The sequence below is a fragment of the Rosa chinensis genome, chromosome 4 (assembly GCF_002994745.2).
Source record: "Rosa chinensis cultivar Old Blush chromosome 4, RchiOBHm-V2, whole genome shotgun sequence".
In the NCBI taxonomy this organism is placed as follows: Eukaryota; Viridiplantae; Streptophyta; class Magnoliopsida; order Rosales; family Rosaceae; genus Rosa; species Rosa chinensis.
The window spans coordinates 50,460,211-50,473,200 of record NC_037091.1 but is presented as its reverse complement, the minus strand read 5'-3'; the positions used below and the strand labels follow the sequence as shown (position 1 = coordinate 50,473,200).

Genomic DNA, 12,990 nt, shown 5'->3' with positions numbered 1-12,990 from the left:
TGTGTCTTCTGGCCATGGATAAGTAATAAAATTATTTATTCCTCAAAAAACAAAAACAAAAAACAAAAAAACATATCCTCATGCATGTCTTTATGTAGCATTTTCAAGATTCATATTATCACTTCGACAACTCATGTGATGACTAGAAAAAAGTCGTTAAGGTAAATATGGTCCTCTAGAATAAAGTAAGTTCTCTTTGAGCAATTAAGTCCTAATAGAAATAATATGTCATATGACAACATATTGTAAAATTTTTCATTAAATAAATTTCATGTAAACCTCAAACTGTGACAAAAATTACAACGTTGCTTAATGACCTATGTTTCATAATTAAAATTGTTTCTTCATTGTCTGACTCATTATCTATTTCTCATAATCCAAATGTACGTAATAATAATATTGTGTGCTGAACATGGAATAACACATCTGATTAAGGCTTCAAAATTTTAACCTTAATCATTTTCATATACGAAAATCCATTTGCAGTAATTCAAAATATGAATGAAAACTATATTTCTTTTCCAAATGATACATGAAGAAGGGATCATTCGATGAATAATACAATTGTTACAAGTGACATTCATAATTTAATACTAAATTTATAAAAGAACTAAATCAATCAGAGTTATTCACTTAAATGACAGTTTTTTAGACACTATAAGAGACAAGTGTAATTTCAACATTTAAATTTAATACATGACTGAAATCCACTTGTGTCTCACATTCGCTGAAAAATGTACCTTCAACTGAGCAAGCCTGCTTGAGTGCTAGATCAGTTATCAAGACCAACGATCTGGGTCTCATTCAGTATTTCAAATTGGTTTTGAAGAATATAAACAAACTAAAGTTAAAAGACTTCTTTTTCTTCTGCTCCCCTTTTTCTTAAGAAAGTGCACCACCTTAATGGAAATATAATTATTCTTTAAGACTATCATAGTTATCATAGTCCTTGCATGCTCAATGGTCTGCCGAGTCTTAGCTCTATCAAGAGTTCAAGACCAACAAAATATTAGAAGAGGTCCCTAAGTTCAACTCCCCCTACTCGTTTGCAAGCGAAACATTAATCGCACTTCAGTGCACGAGTAATCTCCCATGAGATTCCCTCAGTTGCTAGCACCAGAGCATCACCAGGTCCAGAACCTTGCCTTTTGCAGTTAACAATTGCAACCATGAACCTCTCATTATCTAATGAAGCGGGATACATAACTTGTTCTTCCTGCATATGAGAAACGCAATTAAAAATCACATCCAAAAACTTAGTGTAGAAGCTCAGCATAACAGCATAAGTAAAATGTTGGTTCCTTGTTACATAACCTGTTATGATAACTCTCAAGTTGCAGACTACATTCAGTTCAACCTTACAGAAGTAGTAAATGCCATTTTTGGTTATAGGAAATTACCTCAGGTAGTTCAAAGAATTCATCAGGAGATATTTGCAGGATCTCTGTAGCAGTATGACCAGTACACCATGCAAAAACTTTCCCACTCTTGTCAGCAAGAGTCATTTTCAGGTGGAAAGTGCGAATTACTTCATCACAATCCTCATTACAGAATCTGCATTTAGAAACTCCCATGGGTTGCGCGGTAACAAAATGACCACATACAGCATGTGACAACCTTGTACTGAGATGAAATTGAACCATTTCAAGCTGAACATGAACTATCTGCCCACATGATAAGAGATAGTGACATCTTAATAGAGAATGGAAGGCATACTAGCTTTTGCAATGAACAGAAAACAAGGCCCTTTCATGCAGGACAAAAATTGATGACAAACCCATACCTGAGTACAACTAGTCTGGCTGGACAGATCAGAGAGCTTTGTTAGTTTATGAAGACAAGATGAGTTTAGCAGCGCTGGCAAGCTACTAAGGTTGAAGAAAGAAGCTCCACCAGTATTCTCGGACCATATTGCTTCTAGACCGTCATGGCATCTGTTTAGCTGGAACCTAACATAACAAGAATAAATTCTAAATCATAGTACACACCTATCCAGGAACAAACTGGAAAGTGGGTAAACTATAACTGAAAGTGACTAATTGCAAAGGTTGGAACTAGCTTTAACGAGCCCGCATATTCACTACAGATGATAAAATGACAATTGTCAATGAGCTTACCCCTTCCGCTTTTTCATAGAGCATGTCAGACCAGATATGTAGACGGTGTGGCCAAGGCTTAATCTTCCTAGTGACCTATATAATACATGTTTTGAAGTGAAAAGTACATCAAAAATGTGAATTTAATAATTGGGAAGGGGGCCGTAAAACCAGTACAATAAATATAACTAACTTATAAGATCCATACCAATATTTCACAAAATGTAATTTAGTCCAAATTGTTCCAGTGGTATCTTCAATTCGCAATGAGAAGATAGCTTCTGTGTTACATCTTTCTTTGATGATACTAGTAACAACACCATAAAGGCTGACGCCTGTCATCTTGTCACGAAGATCGGTAATGTAGGACTGCAAAACTTCACACAAGTAAGATATGTTAATAATGAATTAGATTTGAAGACTAAGCAATGCTAAGAAGAGATTCAGGTACAAAGCATCCAAGCAGCTAATTTCACATGAACTTGACCACATATCAAGCAGATAAGCACACAGTGAGAATGATTGAACGAGAATAATGACGATTTCTGAAGAAAAACAACAATAATAACCCGCCCACCATACACAACTTGGACAGATTTACGAGTTGATACCATGTGGATGCTTAAAGGTTCAAACAATAGACATTTTCATATATTAGTAATTATCATCCTTTTAGCAACATGGTGCTCATAGCTTCTAACAGAAATTTTATTAGACCTAAAGGGTATTCAATTCAGATGAAGTATAATGGAAGGAAACTCACTTGGAAAGGATAACTACTAAAATCAATAGACCCTTGTGAATCACAGGGCAAGGAAACTTGAGAAACTTGTGTACTCTGACTGGGATCTAATGTGCTTAGCAGTCTTGATCCTTGATGGCGGCTTGGTGTCAGTGATACACATACCTGATTAATACAGAAACTTAGCATTGACCTTAAATGATAGTCCACTATACAAACAATCAAACATTACTTACTTGTTCCTTGTGTTGAACAAAAGGCACCAAAAACAATTGTGTTGCACTACCAAATTCAAGGGAAACTTCAGCACTTGTTTCAGCAGCACTGTCTGCAGAACTTGCAATATATGGTTTATCCAGTGCAAGCATACTTCCCACACTGAGAAAATTTAGTCAGAACATACATTGGAAGAAAGCATCAGAAAATGGCATTGGGTGGTAGAGTTTACCTGAAAAGATTTGCAAGGACAACCTGGTCACCCCACAGCAGAAATTGCAACTTGGCACCATCATCATCTACAAGAGTGATTTGTTTCCTTTGTAAAGTTCCAAACTTTCCTCGAACTTCCAGGGGGCCAATGAGCTCAATTCTGCACATAAAAGAGGAAAGCAAGTTATTAATTGCTGGCTAATGACATGCCAACAGATCATTTGGGAACGTTCTAGGTCATAAAATTCTAATTTTAGTATGTGCATAAATCATATTTATAAAAACTATTTAAGTATTAGTCAGATGTGCTCATTAGAATATCTGATACTCAAATATACCAAAACTTGATATTTAAATCATAGCTAAGATGCAAAATAAAATAAGCAAAAGGCTGAGCCTAAGGATATATAGAAACAGTTTTACCGTACCTTGCATACAATGAATAAGAAACGTTTTTACTAAATGCATCAAGAGAAATTGAGGAGAATGAATCTGAACAAAACTGAGCTCCTAGCAGCATTGCATCACCATCATCATCCTACATTGATGAAATCAGCTAAATGTAAGAAGACAAATAAAAACACCTCCCAAATACCACTCGTTCTCTCAAGCTTGGCCAGTAGTCAAATCTGAAAGTTACCTCATCCAACAATATCACTAGATATTCTGTTGGCAACAGTCGAGGACAACGAGACCCTCCTCCAGCAGCAGCACGAAGATGGCACCCCGTGAGGAAGATCTGCCTTCCTTTCTTGAGAATCCCATTAGTAGGATTTATCAAGTCATAGTACCTGTACAGACAAATCCCAATCATAAAAACTTAAATGAATGTGTAAATGCACATATAACAGAAACACAAGCATATAATAACAACACGCTACATATACATCTGCTTATTTGTTCAAGCACCAGTGCTCATTGGTTCCCAAAAATCAGATAAACAAAAGAAAAACCGACTCATATCCAATACATCATAACAGCGCAATCTTTTTACCTGCGGTGGAGATAAAGATCAATGGTATTGGTGCTCCAAAAGTCCCCCAGGGAAAGCATATAAATGTTGGTGCCTAAAACAAAAGGAGTAGCAATGTCAACAACAAAAGACAATAACATCCTCACAGAAAAACTTTCGACAGTAACAAATTACCAGGGAGAACAAAAACGTTGACAATCACTGCTTCCAACACACTATTCAAGGACAAGAAATTCTTCTCGTAAATGGAATCAATAGTCACAGTGTTCGAAAGCTTCCTTCGCTTATTCTTCTTTCGCAATTGCTTCACGCATTCCGGCATTTTCTTCACAGGCCTGTCCCTATTTTGCTCATGCCATGCCTGATCAAATCAACACAATTCCAATCAAATCTAATCCCAAACATTTCATCAGCAACCAAACACAAATCGAAAGCCAGAACCTAATTCGGCTAAAAACCCATACCTGTGAGAGATCGGAGAGCAAAATCGCGGCCGTAACGCCGCTGGAGTAGGCGCTGCAGGTCTTGAGAATCCGAGAGGCGATCCAATTCCAGCTGGGCGGGGCGGTCTCCGTCCCATTTCCGTTGGGATCCGAATCGTCGTCGATTTCAGGGGAGAGAGCGGACCTGGCGTAATCGATGAATTTGAGGAGTGGGTCTTCTTCTTGTGGTTGCGGATTGCGGTCCGGCGAGTCGAGTGAGTTCATTTCCACCGAGTTCACAGCAAACCCTACTGAACTAAACTCGGGGTTATATAATGGGAGGGAAAGGGCAACTCGTTCGGCGTTTTGGCGCGGGTTTTGAAATATGTGCTGGGCCGGCCCGTACATGGTTTTGGATCAATAAAGGAAACATTTTGTACCAATGGCTGAACTTTTTTTTTTTTTTTTTTGTTATAGTGAATTTCACACTTCTCATTTTACAATCCACACTTCATGTTTAAGATTTTCCCAATGAGGGTAAATCTGTATCTTCGAAGGGCTCCTGAAAAGTCAGAGCGATACCGAAACCTAAACCTAGGTTTCGTGAGCAATGTGGCGGCGCTTCTTGGCTTCGATCTGCAACAGGGCGCTCCGGCGTTGTAAGCGGTAAGAGGATAGGGCTTCTCCTTCGTCCGTAGCGGAGGCTATTTTGGCAGGAGGAAAGAGGCGAAGTACAGACTTTGTTGTGGGGTTTGCAAACGAGACCGGCGTTTTGCTTTGGTGGGATCGCGTTTGAGGAGGAGCGAGGTCGGAGAATTTCTGCTAGAGATTGGCGTTCAAATCGCTGGTTGAGGCTTCTGTTTCATGCTTGAAGAACCAGCCTAGTAGCACAAGTTTTGGTGGCGAGATGGTTGCCATGGTCTCCTACCTAAGGAGGCCACCGGACTAATTAAGCGGTGGCGGGCGACTTCTCTAAAGGGCCGGATTCGGTGGCTGGGTGTGAGGAGCGTAGGGTGTGGACAGTGGGCCTTGGGCCTCTGCCTTCCTGGGCTGCAGAGATGCAATCTAGAGATTTGGGCTTAGGTTAGCCCAATTCCCCTATTTTTCTCACACTTGGGTCGGCTTTGGGCTTTTTAGGGGTCATTTGTCCTACTCTTTGTCCTGCATCTGTTCCGAGAATGTTGTTATGGGTGTGTTGAAGGTTGCGACATACACCAAAAGGGTCTTAGGCGTCAAGATGTTCAAGACATTGGTTCCATTTTAGGGCAGTGTAGGATTATGGAGTTTTTAAATTATGTATTTTCTTTTTCCGCAGTTCCTTTAGGATTTTAGTTTTGTTGAAGTATGGATTTCTTTTGGATTAAGTACTCTTCGTGAGCTTGCATTGTAATATGAGGGGTGTTCTGTACCCTTCATGCTTGACCGAGTGAGGTCGTATGATTTACCATCAATTGCTTAGTCTTCCGTTGCCCTAAAAAAAAAAAAATTCACACTTCATGTTTTCTTTTTTAATATCTTGAGTTTTGCCTTTTTGCAATATAAATTGTAAAAATGTGAAATACTAAGAAAGAAAACATGAAATGTAGATTGTAGAATGAGGAGTGTGAAATTCACTCCCCTTTAATTATAGCTAAACTTCTAATTTTAACATCCGGACCTTAGTTGACAAGGAAAAAAAAAACATCTGGACCTTATTACCTCCCAACTTATGGAAATCTTGAATTTGAGTTTTAACAGTTGTACTCATGAAAATTAGAAGCACCTCTAGATGCATTTTCTTTTTCTGGAAGAAAAACTAATATAAGTCCATCAGATAAATTCAAAGTGAAAAAAAATTGAAGGCAAAAGTAGAGATTTTGATTAATACTATAGGATATGCCCTGTACAGGTTTAAAGTTAAGACGGAAAAGAAAATTAAGCCACATAGCAAGATCTTGATTTACTTTTCAGTTAGCATGAAAAGAACAAAATGATTCAGAGCACATCAAACAATAAGAACACAATAATTACTACAAAAGACATGTATATATCGAATTAGCTGAATTGTCGTATTTTGTCCACCTCTGATATGGAACCTATGCCTAAAAAATTATCATACCTCCTCTCCCTCCCCACTGCAAATCACAAATCAAATTGGGGAGGAGAGCCAGAGAATATTTCATGGGGATCACTGAAAAGAAAAAAAAAACTAAAAGATACTGTAGCAGCGTCACAAAAGTAGTCTGGCAAGAAGATACTTGAACCAGCACTCTGTCATGCAGGAAAACTCCACATTAGACTTGAATTGTCCTTATATCTCACGTTTTAGAGTCACACCGGTGATCCCTACATGAGATTTAGGCCGATAATGTTCATCTGTGTCAACCTCTTCAATTTCCTGATTGGCACATCAAATCAAAAGGTTATACATGAGAAATCCAAGCCTAGGCATGATAAAAGGTTACTCAAGATGCTCAAAATTATTTACCTGCACCACATCCTCTCCTTTGATGACACGTCCAAACACAATAAGCTTGTCATTTAAATCTGGTATAGGTGCCGTCGTGATAACAAGCTCAAATCCTTTGTTCTCTAGTTTATTCTTCGTAGTTCCAAGCATAAAAGCTTCATGCTTTGGACTATGTGATTCACACAGTAAGATTATTCTATCAGTTTAGGACAAAAAGCACAATACCAGCCGAAACAAAGATCATGTAAGAAACAAACCTCGTCACAAGTTGACTACGAAGCTTCCCTTTTGATATCCAATCTTCAGCCACTCCAAGTCCCTGGGAATCTCCTCCTTTAATTACGTAGTGTTTGATTACATGACTGAAGGGCATCCCTTTGAAGTGTCCCTTTTGACTGAATACTAAGGTGTTAGAAGTGTTATGAGGGTGTACTATATATTATAATATTTCCATTACAATGCAGAAATCAAGCAAGCTAAGTGAAAACATGTTAACGCTAAATGATTCACTTAATAAAATTTAGTACTTGAGACCTACAGTAGCCTAAGTCCTAGACTTAAGTCAATTAGGTAGCTGCACCAGTAACCTTTCAGATAAAACAGAAACCTTTAAGCAACGGTATTTCACGATTCAAAAAGGAAAGATACAACAAAAATTGATAGCAATGTAGTCGCTAGTGTTCATCGGGAAAACAAATATTTATATAGGATTCTTTTGCTTCACCAAGAAATTCAAGGCTAAAATAAATATAAATAAGAGCTTTTATAGGTTCAGGTAGTACCAGATATTGGTAAGATTATGCAGTAAGTTCCACTTTCAGTTATTTTCAATTTACATACTCTCACTCTATTGGTAAACTAAGCTTCAAATAGGATGATTTTTGATAACTAAATTGTACATGTATCCAAGTAAAAATTAAGGGTCTATGCATTATTGAATACTTACCACAAGTCAAGAAATCTATCCACAACCTCTGGAGAACCATCCTTGTAAAGTTCCACTGTGATTAAACCTTTTGATGTGTTTAAAATCTGAAAACAATGTGGTAGGGAAAGAGAGGAAGTAAGTAACAACATCCAAAAGCAGATACACTTGTCTGTGTTACACCAAAGCAAACAGGCAAACCTAATATGTCAGCAGCAAGAACAGGGAATGAAGTGCTCTAAAGAAACCAATCCTGCAATCCTTGTAACTTAAAAGTTTTCCACTTTCCTATAAGGCTATAACTGAATATGAAGAAAGTTTATTGCACGAACAACATTGCATTGCAGCACACAAATATCAACAACATTGAAATTGACATCCAAAACTTGCTAGTTATTACATTCACTGGGTTCAATATTAATAATTGCTCATTTACCATGTATTCCAAACTTTCAAATAGAACACTAAGGTTTTTCTTTAAAAGCAACGAAAAAAGTCCTGCAATACTCATCTACAACCAAAAATGGATAGACAAGCACTGATAGTCAAAGCATACGAAGCCTAATCATCTTAAATCTAGTGGCCTAAGTAGCAGTCTCACGCTATATAACATAAAAATAAAATAAAAAACAGCATGTAGAGAAATAAAATGTGTAGAAAACTTACCGCATAACCGGGAAGATCATCCTTCTTCGAAAACGCATCCATTTCCTGGGGAACACAAATCAATAAACTCAGTCAATCTGCACATATTTGCTCACAGCTATCCCAACAGCAAAAGCTAATTACCTCTGCAGCAGAAAAGTCAGACCCAGAATGATCCAGTGACCTAGAATTAGTAACCACAACCAATTTTTCAGTAGCTGAAATTACCAATCTCAAAGAATCACGGATGAATCGAAAGTAAATGTTACCTTCTGGACCAATAGCGATAAGTGGCGACCAAGGACAAGGCGATCAAAGCGATGATTAGATTGCACAGAACTATGGTAGTGACACTGATTCGAGTCGGTCCTTTTTTCTTCTTGCTCTGAAGTAACAGAGCCTGGGGCTTTATCCGAGCCATGAACTTGGGACTGTAACTACAATTATCAAACCAAACAAAATCGATGAGTTCACCTTGATCCCCAAAATATAGCTGGAAAACTGAAACCCTAGAATTTCAGGGATTTCAGAGCAGTGAAAATTGGTGAAGATTTTCACCTTGGGGGATTTGACGGTGGGGATTTCCGTGGCGTTGAATCGGAGATGAGTTTGGGTTTGGTGGTGGATTTCAGATTTCTCAGAGTTTTATCTGTTCGATCTTCTTGGTTTGTTTCAAATATTTCAAATTGACGAAATGGTGGGGGTGGGGGCCCAACCCAGATTCTTCCTTCAATCCAGCGTGGTTGATTTCGGAGCTCCGGTTCGTTTTGTGTGGCACCGGTCCTGGGTTTCGATCTCAATCCGTGACCCGGCCCGTCTGGATCTCTTGTAAGGTTTTCTTTTTCATGTTTTTCTGTTTTTTTTTCCTTGGGGTTTTTTTTTGTTGCCTTTTTTTTTCTTTTTCTTTTTTTTGTTCTTGGGGTTGGACCAAGGAAATTTCTCAAAAGAATATTTTCTGAAACAATCTAGAAATGAGAAGAAGAATCACCAATAGTATAGAACACAACATTATTATAAAGTAGACGGACCTTCCTGCAGCACTGTAGCCGTAGCCTAGCTCAAAATCAAATCAGATATATGATATCAGAAATGTTCACGTGGTCACTAGTGATTATAAAATGTATGATCATTTATATTTGAATTTAAATTCAAAGATTGAGATTAGATGAAAATATTTTTAAGTATTTAAATAAAACCAATGAATTTAAGTTCAATTGTAGGTGACATTGAATTTTTAAGTCACTATGTGCCTAAAAAATGTGAAACAAATTTAAAATAAGCAAATACGCGTACCCCCTCAATATCTCCAGATATGTCAAGAATAGCAACTTTTGTCATTTTTCACATATATGTTTTAAAAAATACATTTTTTCTTTTGGCTCATATTCTTACAGCCCTTGGCATTCATGTTGCCAGAAATTTCAATGATTTGGAACATGCATTTGATCTAATTTGTCATATGACATAGGTCCAGCCTCTAGGCTCTTTTTCTAAAGCCTGGTCTGGATGGTACCATCACCAGGTGTGCCTTGCTGGAGGAGGAATTCAAGATCCTAATTTTTAAGTCACCACCCCAATCAGTGGCTCACAGAGCCCCAATTTGTCATTACCGTCCACTCTCCAGTCTCTATTTGGTGCCGTGCAATAAATGGAGAGAGCTGACTCAGACTATGCCATCAGAATACCAACCATTTCTCTCTCTATTCAAATATATGTATTTTGTACTTCCTTTTCTACAGACGAAATCAATATTTTCAAAGACTACATCAATCAAAACTCTTTGAAGCAAATCTTCTCAAAAAAAAAAAATCATAATTTCATTTAGAAAACAAAGGGTCAGGTGATTCAAGTCCTCAAAGTCAAATAGGACAGACAAAGAAGAATAGAAAAGGAATAGCTTAAATCCCTAGATCATGATACCTTTCATTCAATGGGACAAGATGACTAGGAGAAAGAAAATACACCAATAATCAAATACTCAAATCTTTATTCATTTTTAGATAAATAGCTACAACACCAATGGTCAAAGGAGAATCATACATAGTCAATCTCCATATCAACCCTTACAATTGAAAAAGGAAGCCATGTTCATACAAGACCAGCAAACACAAACAAACTGGTACTTATTAGCTAATTCAAACACATCCAAACCCAAACATCAATCACTCTCTTAAAATTCAGACAGAAAAAAAAGCAGCAAACTTTGATCCTGAAATCAATTTGATATCCTTCTTATAGAAACCACTGGTGCACAGCAACTCCTAGATCCCTTAGCCTTCCATGTAGAGCAATGCACTCCCAATAAGCTCTCTTGCTCTTGTCACTCTTTCCATTCTGCCACCATTCATTGTTACACTCCAAAAACAACTCATCCACCAGACAGATTGTGCTCTTCTGCATCATATCCACAACAACTTCTGCTTCTGCTTTCATCACAACATAGTCCTCTTCCTTCACATTCTCCTTTAGCCAACCCGAAACATCAGTCTGCGGCTTGCTTGAAGCTTCTTCGTCTTGTTGTTCTTCTATTTCAAGGTTGTGTACTTCAAAATCCGTATTCATTTTCGGATAGTTTTGATGAAACCATTCAATTGCGCCACCTTTTTTCTCATTCAAGTCCACATTAACAAACACACGGCGCTCGTAATTTTCAAGAGAATTCCCCAACAGGTCAGGGAGGAACTTCATCTTCTTCAAGTACTGGCTTGATTTTGCCAAAGCACGTCTTGGTGGCTCCAGCAACACATCTTCAAGACCCTGCAGGACGGTCTCCTTGGCCCCACTTCCAAATTGGCAAAGCCGCCGGCGGCCAGGATTCTCCTGCAGCTCACCAGCCAGACCGGTCTTCCTCATCGCCACAAAAATTGAAGCGTATCGGCGAAGATACACAATCTTGTAATTGGATTTTTTGCTAAAAGCATTTGAAGGGTCATTGCTTAGAGGAACAGCAACAATGCCACCAACTTTCAAGACGCGATCCACAAATTTAGCATCACCCAAATCAAATGCGAAAACAAAATCCACAGACTCGTCCTTGACCGAGCTCTTTCTCTCCAAATCAGAATCCATAGCAATTTCAAATCCATTATCATCAACATTCAAACCACGAATAGCATGAATCATACCAACATTGCCAGGACTCACAATGAGAGACTTATCACCCTCCCTGCGAAGGCCTTCACCAGCCAAATCATTGAAAAGCAAACCCAATTGCTCAAATTTGAAAATTGCAGACCCACTACTTTCCAATTCAGAAACCGTTACACGCTTAAAAATAGACCCAATGCAGGGCAGTGTGAGCATAACCAAAGCCAGAAAAACTGACCGGCAAATAATACGCAGTACCTTCATATCAGGCAGCTTGATCACCAAAATCTCGCCGGAATCCAGTCCGGCCCTGAAATGAGCGTGCTTGGCCTTAAAACCGCCGGCCAATTCCATCATCATTTTTGTCGAGATCTGATCAGAAACAACAGCGCGAGCACCGACGAATAATTGCGGAAAAAATCCTATCTAGATTGCAACTGTTATGCAATGCGTTAGAGAAAATCGAGAGGGAAAACAGCAACGGAGAACATTATTGGGTTTAGCGGGCACAGAATCTGGCGGAGGTGTGATTTGCACCCACGAGAGCTACGAATTTGGTTCCGCACCAAAGGAGAGATAACTGCCTAATCCTCTCAACCTCCATTGTCTTCTTCTTTACTATCATGCAATTGCTCTCTCTATCCTTCGTCCCTTCCACAATTTTCTTTTTTATCTCTCGCACATTATCTGAGAGATTGACGTTTCAGACTCCCTCAGCCAGCTACCAGTTCGTCGTCTGAAACCCAATCACCGGACGACGGCGAGAGAGGGACGGAGAAACAGGGGGGGGGGGGGTTGTGAGAGGGATTTGAAAAGTGGGGAATTGAATTGCGAAAGAAAGGGGAAAGAGAGAAATATAAAGAGGGAATGGGGATCCGGGTTTTGCGAGAGCCAAATGCCGTGTGGGAGGGGATGGCTGCGGTTCGTTGAAGCTTCGGTGGCAGTTGGGCTTTTTGGCCCAACAACTTGGTAACGGAAACAAGCATGCACAGACAGATTACCAGAAATGAGGTTCATGTGGGGATGGTTGTACCTGGGGGAGCTATATATGGGATTTTTTTTTTTTTTTTATACAAGGTTTTAGGTTGGTTTGATTGTGGTCGGTTTGCTTTGTTGTTTAGGTTGATTTTTAGTTTTTTGTTTTTTTTTGGACACCCTCCTTTTAGATTGTTAATTTGCTCGGAGCTCAGACGGCCAACAAAGCATTGCAGCACTCCCCTGC

General features: G+C 38.8%; 3 protein-coding genes across 4 annotated transcripts; all 3 read right to left on the bottom strand.

Annotated features, from left to right (window-relative positions):
* Window positions 1–585: 585 nt before the first annotated feature.
* Window positions 586–5,017, bottom strand: LOC112200331. Its single transcript, XM_024341355.2, has 13 exons — window positions 4,705–5,017; window positions 4,415–4,601; window positions 4,262–4,334; window positions 3,908–4,058; window positions 3,696–3,805; window positions 3,287–3,427; window positions 3,075–3,216; window positions 2,860–3,003; window positions 2,305–2,465; window positions 2,118–2,192; window positions 1,784–1,949; window positions 1,401–1,664; window positions 586–1,216 (listed from the first exon to the last, which is right to left on the bottom strand). The coding sequence occupies exons 1-13, from the start codon at window positions 4,945–4,947 to the stop codon at window positions 1,061–1,063; spliced, it is 2,013 nt and encodes a 670-aa protein (XP_024197123.1). The 5' UTR covers window positions 4,948–5,017; the 3' UTR covers window positions 586–1,060.
* Window positions 5,018–6,576: 1,559 nt separating this feature from the next.
* LOC112197919 (peptidyl-prolyl cis-trans isomerase CYP21-4) lies at window positions 6,577–9,400 on the bottom strand. 2 transcript variants are annotated; one of them, XM_040517410.1, is made up of 8 exons: window positions 9,240–9,375; window positions 8,951–9,112; window positions 8,826–8,865; window positions 8,703–8,747; window positions 8,058–8,143; window positions 7,369–7,506; window positions 7,130–7,280; window positions 6,577–7,039 (listed from the first exon to the last, which is right to left on the bottom strand). In XM_040517410.1, exons 2-8 carry the CDS (start codon window positions 9,100–9,102, stop codon window positions 6,953–6,955), a joined length of 699 nt encoding a protein of 232 aa, XP_040373344.1. In that variant the 5' UTR covers window positions 9,103–9,112; window positions 9,240–9,375; the 3' UTR covers window positions 6,577–6,952. The 2 variants fall into 2 exon arrangements, with proteins under 2 accessions (XP_040373344.1, XP_024194654.1); XM_024338886.2 differs by having other exon boundaries at window positions 6,587–7,039; window positions 8,951–9,118; window positions 9,240–9,400.
* A 1,513-nt stretch (window positions 9,401–10,913) lies between these two features.
* Window positions 10,914–12,128, bottom strand: LOC112199484. Its single transcript, XM_024340499.1, has one exon. The coding sequence runs from the start codon at window positions 12,126–12,128 to the stop codon at window positions 10,914–10,916; it is 1,215 nt and encodes a 404-aa protein (XP_024196267.1).
* Between the last annotated feature and the right edge of the window lie 862 nt (window positions 12,129–12,990).